This window comes from Priapulus caudatus, unplaced genomic scaffold (assembly GCF_000485595.1).
Source record: "Priapulus caudatus unplaced genomic scaffold, Priapulus_caudatus-5.0.1 Scaffold12, whole genome shotgun sequence".
Taxonomy (NCBI): domain Eukaryota; kingdom Metazoa; phylum Priapulida; class Priapulimorpha; order Priapulimorphida; family Priapulidae; genus Priapulus; species Priapulus caudatus.
In genome coordinates, this window is record NW_014577073.1 from 577659 (window position 1) to 588642 (window position 10984).

Sequence of the window (10984 nt, forward strand, 5' to 3'; positions counted from 1 at the left end):
AATATAACCTAAACATAACCCCCAGCCTCTCATCCTAAACTACTAACAACTATAACCTAAACCAACCTCAGCCCCTCATCTAACAACTATACAACTAACAGTAACCTAACTCCAGCCTCCTAGACTCTTACCCTAACCCTAATTACTCTACTTTGACCCCAACACTAACTTAAAACCTCACCCCAGCCCCTCATACTAACAAACTAACTACTGACAGTAAACCTAACTCCAGCCTCCTATCTCTACCCTAACCAAAACTTACTTCTAGCCCTTGCAACCAACATAACCTAAAAAGTCTAACCCCCGCCCTCATACTACAACTAACTCTAACCTTAACCTCAGCCCTCATACTAACACTAAGCAACTACAGTAAACCTTATACTCCAGCTTCCTCATCCTATACTCTAACCCTAATACCCAAACTTACTCTAACCTTGACCCAACAACTAACCTAAAGGCTAACCCCCACCGCCCCTCATACTAACAAACTAACCTAAGCTCACCCCAACCCTCATCCTAACCCAAACTTACTTCTAACCTTGACCCCACACTAACCTAAACCTCACCCCCGCGCCCTCATACTTAAACAACTAAACAACTAACAGTAAACCTAGACTCCAGCTTCCTCATCCTAACCTCTTAACCCTAATCCAAACTTACTCTAACGCTTGACCCAACACAAAACTAAACCTAACCCCCCCCCCCTCATTACTAAAACTAACTAAGCCTCACCCAACGGCCTCATCCTAACCCAAACTTACTCTTACCTTGACCCCACATTACACCTAAACCTAAACACCCGCCCCTGCATACAACAACTAACCTATAAGCCTCACCCCAGCCTGCATCACGTAACCCAAACTTACTCTAACCTTGACCCCAACACTAAACCTAGCCTCCCCCAGCCCTCATCTAACCCTAACCAACCTAGCTTAACCCAACATCTAACCTAAACCTAACCGCAGCATCCTCATACCGCTGCGGGGCAGTGGACGGACTCACCTTCGGCCGGTGAGCTGGAAGTAGATCGCCTGCTCGGACAGGGCGAGGCCGCGCTCCTGCCGCGACTTCTCGACTGAGCAGCCGCGATGAGAGAGTCATCTTCTCGAGCGACGTCGGTCGGTACTTCTCCTCCGTCAGGGCGATGATGTCGTCGTCCTCCTCCTCGTCGTCGTCCGACACCACCTTCACCTGCGCGGCGAAAGAGGAGAGGGAGGAGAGGGGGTGAGATGCGAGGAGGAGATGATAGCGCACACAGAGATGCCTATTACCTATACTCCAAATTGAGATGTCTTGGTTTGCCGTTGCTCTACATACACTCTACAGACTTACCGACGTGACTTGCTCGAGACTCTCTTCATCTGAATTTCTCGTCACGTTTCAAAGCGAAATGAATAATCAGTCGTGTGGCAGACTAGGGCAGTTAACATAGACACATATAAAGCTAAGTGAATAGTCAGTCATGTGAGAGACGAGTACTTTGTGTAGCCACCTTCAAGCTAATAGATAACCAGTTATGTGAGAAACTAGGCCCATGAGAAACCCACCTCAAAGCTACATCAATAGTCTTGCAAAAGACACGGGTGCTTACGTAGAGATGTTTAATACTACAAGAGTAGCCATGTAGGTACAAGACATGGGTGCATACCAGACATGTTTAATACTACATGAGTAGCCATGTATGATGTACAAGACATGGTGCATTACACACGACATGTTTAAATACTACAAGAGTAGCCATGTATGTACAAGACATGGGTGCATACACAGACAGTTTAATACTACAAGAGTAGCCATGTATGTACAAGACATGGCGTGCATACACAGACATTTTAATACTACAAGAGTAGCAATGTATGTACAATAGATTGGGTGCATACACAGACATGTGAATACTACAAGAGTAGCCATGTATGTACAAGACATGGGTGCCATACACAGACATGTTTAATACTACAAGAGCAGCCATGTATGTACAAGGACATGGGTGCATACACAGACATGTTTAATACTACAAGAGTAGCCATGTATGTACAAGACATGGGTGCATACACAGACATGTTTAATTACTACAATGAGTAGCCATGTATGTACAGGACATGGGTGCATACACAGACAATGTTTAATACTACAAGCAGTACCATGTATGTACAGGACATGGGCGCATACACAGACATGTTTAATACTACAAGAGTAGCCATGTATGTACACAAAGACTATGGGTGCATACACAGACATGTTTAATACTACAAGAGTAGCCATGTATGTACAAGACATGGGTGCATACACAGACATGTTTAATACTACAAGAGTAGCCATGTATGTACAAGACATGGTGCATACACAGACATGTTTAATACTACAAGAGTAGCATGTATGTACAAGACATGGGTGCATACACAGACATTTTAATACTATACAAGAGTAGCCATGTATGTACAAGACATGGGTGCATACACAGACATGTTAAAAACTAAACGAATAATCGTGTCACTCGTGTGTATGAGAAATATGCACGCATTTTTAAACGTCTAAGCGAACGGTGGCGCGTGCGTGCGCGAGACTCGGGTGCTTACGTATTCGTGGTCCTTGGTGCCGAGGTAGAACTCGATCATCGTCGAGATGGCGCGCATGCGGTTGAGAAACTCGCACTCCTCGCCACCCATCTTCGCGATGTCGAGGAAGAAGACGAAGAACTCGGCGAGATGCTTGCTGTGCGGCTTGCAGTGGTGCGCTCCGTGCGAGATCTGCAGCAGCGCGCCGTCGTCACGACGACGGCGGGACGAGCGGAGCTTCGTTAGCAATTAGTGTGACTGACGCGTCCGAACCATCATTTAGAGGTTTCTGACTTGCAGTTATCAGAGTCTCAGTGACTAGCATGTTTTTTAGAGGGGAGGGTAATAATTAATTGGATTTTATGGACAGGTGTATAAATGCAATTAACTGATCAATATTTAAAGATCGTTACGAGTCTCATGGCGAACAAAAATTAATTTGAAGGTGGTAGTTGAGTATGGTACTGTCACAGAAATGGTATTGAACTGCATAAGCTTCAAATGTAGCTTGGATGGGAAATGTGAATCCAAACTTACCAAAGACAGAAGCATTTTTACAAAACGTGTTACGCAGGACAAGTTGCCCATATCTCCCTCTTTACCATCGTCTAGTCCTCTGAAAAAGCAACCATCACCTTTTATACCCCTACTGTTCGAATACAATACACTACCCCTATCACATAAGATGACCTGAAACAGTAACACTATGTTTACATATACTTGTATTTAAGAACACATGTAATATTAAAACACTCACTTTGCACATTCACAATACATACTGCAGAAACTTAAATATAACCAGAGATGCAGAAAATCGTTCTGCGAATATCAAGAATCGCAGACACATGGATTTACGAAGCTGTCAGTCATGCGCATCGGTCACTTACGTGTACGAACAATTCACACGGTTTGCAACATACCTGCCACTTTTGAGATAGAGAGCATGGTGACTCGGCCGCAACTGGTTGATCACATGAATGCACAACCTGTGAAACATCTGCGGATAGCGAGAGAGAGAACAGTAAATCAAGTCCTACTCATTCTCTACATCTCTCCTTCTCCCTCTCCATTTCTATTCCCATCGGTATCTTTACCCTCCATCTCTCTCTTCATCACCCACTAATTCTGTCTCTGTTGCTTACTCTGTTGTATATATTGCAACTCTCGCAAGTCCTTTCTCTCACGAGGCAAAAAGAACAATTACTTTAGCCTAGTCTTCAACGCACACACACCAGTACTGATGCCTTCCTTGCAAATCTTCAGGACCATCTAACGAAATTTTCTTGAGATTTGCTTTTAACCTCAATTACTCGCAGCCATCTTGTGAACATGTCATATCCAAGTATGCAACATCGTGTCGCGCAAATTTCACGAGACGTTGAGAACTTGCGAAAAAGATGTGCCGACGAAAGAAGAGATACATCACGTACCTGTCTGACTACTTGATTGGGACACTTTATAAGTATCTGCACTGGCCACCACTGGTCGTCTGCCATATGTCCCAGGAACCACTGCAATAGAACACCAATGGCATAAACTCTCAAGATCCATAAACACTGCATCACGTTTCAACAACTCATGGCGGTTCTACTTGAATCTAACGCTGTCGATAAATGCCCATTAGTAGTGCTCAGTGCTCGGTACGAATTATCCATTCAATGTGATAATTAGAGGGATTAAACTGAACAAAAACCCGTTATGACAGCTTAACAGTGTGCTACAGCAACAATTATTGTATGTAGAATCTGTATTGTTACATGCAATCTCCTGCTCTAACGTTTACTCCTGCTAACGATTTAATCTAATTGTACGCTTTTTCAATTGTGTTTTGTTGCCAAATCAGTGTATGTTCATGTCTTGATGGTTTGAGTCAGATTCATAGGTAGATATTACTTGGATGAAGGCAATGAGTTAGACTTGCACCAGCTTTATAGCCCCATATCCAGACAAGGCCTTTCTATGACATTATATGAGAACAGAACAGCACACGTGATGCTAGCATGGATGGGATGACTGTGACACCTACCTCGCATGATTCATGACTAGCATTAAACTGTTTTGTGAGAAGCTCGATCCACTGCAGCATGGTCGGCTGAAACACAACGAAATGAACTAAGTCAGCAACATGTGATTACAACAAGGACACTAGATGTCACCACAAGCAAGGCTAAATAGGGCCCGACTAAATATCATAATGATATTAAATAGAACATTGAATATAGAAATATTGAAAATAGAATATTGAAATTAGAATAGAATTCGAATAAACTATTGACCTGCTCTACGTTCAATCAGATCATGTGAACACATCCAGTTATTTATTTTCAATAATTCATGGTACAGTCAGGTCCATCATTTTGCAAGTCTGCTACTTCCATAAGTTTGATGTCACACATATAGACTAAATCAAATTTAATAGTGTTACAATAAACTAGTTGGTGTTAGATTAATTCTGGGAGTGTATTTTGACATTAGATATCAGAGTAATCTAGTTGTGATTTTCAACATAATTGTACTATTGTTTGTAGCATAATTGTAGCATTTAAATTGTAATTGTAACAACCATGTGTTTGCTATCTCATTTCAAATCTGTTTAACAAACCTTTTCCTTTGAATGGAGCAGAGTCTCTAGTACAAACGATGTGCTGAGCTGACAGGACATCAGTGAGACCTCACTGGGGTCAGGAAGAGTCATCGGTATATACCCACATAGCTGCCACATAAACCTGTAACAAGAAAGCAGCAAAATACTGAAACCATCACGCTGAAAGACAGTTACACTTGTATGTTGTTATTCATTACTCTATTTATGAAATATAAGGGACAGACATTTTCTTGTTTGAAGCTTTATTTATCAATTAACAGACTATATTCCCTAGCATTCAGAAAAGATAATATCAATATCAAATATAGCTTTAATAAAAAAATAATTAACCTACCCAAAGTATGTGTGATCGAAGATGTTTTTATCCTGCAAGAACTGTGTGTTGTCCTTCCAGATCCACTGCAACAGAGAAACGTTGCTAAGTACACTTATGTATAACTAAATACTATATTATTTCGCACACTAAAATATGTGCGATGAAATGAGCAAAACATAACCAGTAATTTAGAAAGCAGTAACAATGATATGGTAAATTAAAGTAACAAATTGTAAGCATTCTACTTATAAATAAAATTATTTCTAGAATGAGGTTGTTCTTACTACTAATCTCGTTGGCGAATAACCGTTTACAATAAGGTTTAAATCTTTATTTTAAATTTTTACACCCACTTGTGAAAGCTCTTCGGAGAGGTCAAAGGTTGGCAGAGTGACTGGCTTCTCTGATAGGAGGCTATCTGATGGCCTCTTGTTGTCGCATCGCTCATAGAACAACATGTAGGCACTGTTGGTCTGTAGCAACATCAAAACTACATGTTAGAATTCTCACGTTCACGTGGCATTAATTTTATAGAAAGAACTTCCACGTGAAACTATTCTAACAACAAGTTACCTATCAGGACATGATAAATGTAAAAAAATGCCTGTCATTAAAAACGTGCAATAATTTGCATCTTCAGAATACATCACAACATCATCTCTGTTCATTCAAATCCCCACCGGTTCATAGTAATGCAAATAACATGAAACAGTTCATTCTTGACTGACAAAATTTGAAGTTCGATGAAAAAAAAGATGTGGATAATTCTTGCCGAAGCTTTCACTGACCTCGCTCTTAGCCCTCACCAATACGAAATAATCTAGTTTCGTTTAACGCAAAACGAGTTACGCCAGGAAAAAAATTCCTGTTCATTCCAACGACTCACCTTTTCAAACGAAAAGTCCATGAACTTGTCATTCACGGAATCATACGTCTTGCTCTGTGGAACAGCAAATCGTAGCATTACGAGCATTAGCATTGACTAGCAGCACCAGCGTCTGCCATGTATAACACGATTGCAAAGATTCACTTCATCGCATTCACCGCACACTCACAAATCTGCACGGCCGGCAATATACATCCTGTGCTATACGGAAACAATGAACGTTTAACCACCTTTCAATCAATTTCCGAAAGTGCACACCTATTTTATAAAGATACCTACATTACAGGAACGTGATTACTAACAAGGTAACGAGATGGCCTGACAAGGAAAACAGGGTTTTTTTCTTCTGCACCCAACTTTTTCTAAGAGAATTAACTGCTAAATTACATCGGGTGTGAGCCGAGGTATAGTCAAGAGTTGATACCTTGCTGCATGATCACTACAGGAATAGATGGAAACTACATGTTTTTGTACTTACAGTCATTTCGCCGCCAAAGCACTCAGAAGCAATCTGAGCAGGATCGAAGGGCTTCACCTCAGCATCATTGAATAGGTACCTGCCAGGTAAGAGAACACAGGTGATGAGATACACAGATGATGAGATACACAGACATTATCAATATTCCACACAATAGAGTAAACACTCAACATAGTGGTTTTGTATACTTGTGTTTTACCCTGGTGATAGTGATAGAATGACTCTGTACTATTTTGAGAGCTTAAGCCTAGAATGAAATGTATGTAATTAATGTAGTGTGAGTAATTAAAACCAACACTGAATTGCACTATTCGATTATATATCTATGAAATGGATTGGCATTCATTACAATAGTAAATATATTATATCAGGAGTGAATAAAAATCACACCTGAAATATGCATATATAAAGAGAGAGAGAGAGAGAGAGAGAGAGAGAGAGAGAGAGAGAGAGAGAGAGAGAGAGACAGAGACAGAGAGACAGAAAGAGAGGGGCAGAGAGAGAGAGAGAGAGAGAGAGAGGAGAGAGAGAGGAGAGAAGGGAGAGGGAGAGAAAGAAAGAGAAGAGGGAGAGTAGAGAGAGAGAGAGATCATCAACCACTTGTCCTGGTTGGCACATATCCGGTCCCGGATGAAGCTGAGTAGTGACGCGACCCTCACCGTGGCGCGAGTGTGCACTGTCATTCCAATGAGGTCATACTCGTAGCTCTCCACCTCACCACCTGCTGTCCAAACGAACCAGACATAACATACAAGCATCGTGTCAAGGGGGAATGACAAGAACCATGGCCACCGGTTGACCCCAACGCGTCAATTCTTCGGCATCATGCGCCGGTCGGAACTGTCCCATATTCCCACCCGACACGTCTCGATCAAATACTTGAATATATTTGTATATATATATATATATATATATCATATATATATATATATATATAAATGTGCATGTATGTATATATCAATATATAATATATATATATATATATTGATATGGGCCGCTTAGCTGTTGGCATTAGGTTAACGTGAGTGGAACAACAACTGAAACAAACCTAGGGCGCAAGGTCAATTACTGAAAGACGACATGTACTCCTTGCAAATATCATCGAACACGGGTCACGGTACCATTTTCAAATAATGAAACCCTGCCGAATACATATACAACAACAGGTGTATGCACACGCACACGTGCACGCAACGCACAGCACGAACTGCGCACCGACAAACCACGCACAGCAGACGCACGCCATCGCAACACACACCACACACGGGGACACACACACACACCCACACACATGTATATATCCCTCAGCAGTCCCACAAAACGCGGCACGTGCACGTTGCCGCGGCGACCGGCGACTCACCCTTCTCGCTGGCCGTGCCCATGAGCTGGTCCTCGGTGTATCCGGTCATGTCGAGATGCAGTGGGAAGCTGAAGTGTGTGTTCACCTTCTCCTTCATCATCGTGATCATGTTGAAGAGGTAGCGCATTGTGTTGAAGCAGAGGATGCGTGGCAGCTTCTTGAAGCAGGCCCTGCATGTGTGAATCACACACGTTAGGGAGGAGCGCGCGCTCACCGCGACGCCGACACCGACACACGCAAGCATCTTTACTCTTATTCTGCTCTCATACCGGATGATTTTCTTTTAGATATAATGTCACACTTCAGTAACATGAGCTTGGGCATCATGGGTTACAATCCGAGGGGTTAACATGTAAATTATTCATGTACATATGGTGCATTACATGTACTATTAACATGCGCATGGTTCTGCTCGAGCGGCTACTTATTTAATAATCATAATTGATAAATAATAAATAAAATTTTAATAATTTATCCTAAGTAGTTATTAAAAAATTTTAATTGAAAAATTATCGTAATAGAATGTATTCGTGGATAATTACATAAATTGTGTTTATCAAATGAAATAAATATGATACTTGTTCTACAATGAAATCTAATTGGCTGTGCTGTGCTAATATTGTGATATTTATTGAAACTAACCATTATCACATTCTGCTGGGTGCAGTATTATATGCCAAGAACCAAACCCATTATGGTTATCTATGAAGTGGTGGGGGGGGGCAAAGAGGCAGAGTGTACACCCAAAATCTTTATGTTCAAGATATTCATGGTAGCAATGTCATTGCTCTACATCCATTAATATCTACACGTTTGCAGTTGGAAAATATTCACCACGAATCAGCTCTCGACTCTTAAGACACGACATGGATTTTGCGACAGGACACAGCAGAAACACTAGACACAGATGCTTGCCGTTTTTCCGCTCGGACCTTCTTACTGCACTGCGAACAAGTGTACATATTGTCGCCCTCTAAAGTATCCTTCACTGTGACCTCATCCAGTGATTCCTGCAAGTAGGCAAACCCACCAGAACTTGAATTCTCAGTATGCTATATCAGAGCAGAAATTATTTTAACCAAAAATCATCAAGAATTGAACAAAATCTTTTGCTTTTGTGCAGAACTCCTGACACAGCCAAGCTAAAATATTTGCAGATATCAATACGATCAAAATTAAATGTGTTGATGATTTACAGTATCAATATAGGAAATCAAAATGAAATGGGATGAAATAAGATTCATTATTTGGTTTACATAAATAAATAAGTATAAATAAATAAATATAAGTAATACTCACATAAAGGTTCTTCATGTCTGACACTTGACATCTAACACAGTAGAACTCCTCTTCTGTTTTGCTAACATGAGGGCAGTCCTGTGTGGATAGTGCAACATGCTTGTATTATACACAGGCACATTACTACATGTGGCTGGCATTGGCAGAGATGCCATTAATTGCCACTACTAATGGTATTCACAAGAAATACTTTCTTATGATTAAAATTACATCTTAAGCTGCTGGTGTAAGTGCATAACATCGAGGAATAGTTCTTAATTCCCTTTTCACAACAATATGACTTAGTCACATGCATCTGCAACGTGATAAATTCATCATATTTTTCAATCCCAGGAGACAAGTATCAAGATTTTAAATAGGCTTACCAATGATATCACGTTATTCGTTATCACTCCACTGAATAAATTCTTCACTAGTTCCTTCTGCAAAAGTATCATAACCATATATGTAAATCTGCAACACGAGTATTAGAAAATATGTAAACACTGGAGTGCCTACTATGCCTAGGGTGCCTTAATAGGGTTTTAGGTATCTACTGTTATACACTAATATAAAGGGAGTATGCAATGTTATGTGATACCATTACATATTAGCCCTACGGAATAGTGTAATATTACATAGTAATGTGACGACATTATACTACGAGACATTGTGCTATTGTATAACATTTTTACGTCGTAATGCTATGGAACAGCATGACCTAACATAGCACACTACGTGGTATTGTGTTATGAGATGGTGTGATACAATGCAACGGTGTCGTCCGGTAATGCAACAGAGTGTGCGATGTTGTCCCTACTCACCAGCTGAGGCGACATCTCCTCCAACTTGCTCACTAGATCAGTGAAGAACTCAGTCATGTCCTTCTGCTCTCCTGTGTTCAGTGGCTGATTGTCCATCGTGTACACCTTACAGAAGTTCTTCGGGTTGTACACCTTTCGTTCACTGTCCTGAAAGTTCCACGCCAGAGATTAGTTCTTTTTGACGCATGCACATTTTAGGCATTGGATAGATAATCCTTTTTAACTGCTGTTTGTTTTGTTTGTTTGTTGTTGTTGTTTTTTTGTTTTTTTCAACCGATATATGATACATTATATTTCATTGATTCACGTGGTACTAATAATAGTGTGGTGAAACACATTGACTATGCTGCAGAACCATAATGATCTATTAGACTTCATGACAATCTGATTTCTAAACCTACAATCAAGCAGGGTTATGGTTTATATCCTAAAGTAAAAAAAATATGATGGTTCACGTCTATATATAACGATGAAAACAAATTATAATGATATATTTAATCACTTATTACCTCCGCGCAACGGAGTTGCAGGGGAAGTAATGTAATCGGTCTCGTGTGTGTGTGTGTGTGTGTGTGTGTGTGTGTGTGTGTGTGTGTGTGTGTCCAGTCCGCGCGGCGCGATCGATAGTGCGTTGAGTCAGCGAGCGGCGAGTCAGCAGCAGGCGAGTGAGTCAGCAGCAACC

The 10984-nt window shown here is 40.9% G+C and overlaps 1 protein-coding gene across 1 annotated transcript in view; it reads right to left on the reverse strand.

Moving 5' to 3' along the window:
• The window catches only part of LOC106807872 (ubiquitin carboxyl-terminal hydrolase 34-like), a 71435-nt gene that overhangs the window by 28114 nt on the left and 32337 nt on the right, over positions 1-10984 (reverse strand). The window contains 18 exon segments of the mRNA XM_014810367.1: positions 999-1076; positions 1078-1191; positions 2577-2747; positions 3093-3171; positions 3476-3552; positions 3986-4066; positions 4582-4647; positions 5158-5281; positions 5495-5559; positions 5830-5949; positions 6363-6416; positions 6841-6919; positions 7438-7561; positions 8201-8370; positions 9116-9210; positions 9500-9577; positions 9865-9921; positions 10303-10449. Of these exon segments, the coding sequence (XP_014665853.1) occupies positions 999-1076; positions 1078-1191; positions 2577-2747; positions 3093-3171; positions 3476-3552; positions 3986-4066; positions 4582-4647; positions 5158-5281; positions 5495-5559; positions 5830-5949; positions 6363-6416; positions 6841-6919; positions 7438-7561; positions 8201-8370; positions 9116-9210; positions 9500-9577; positions 9865-9921; positions 10303-10449 (1779 nt within the window).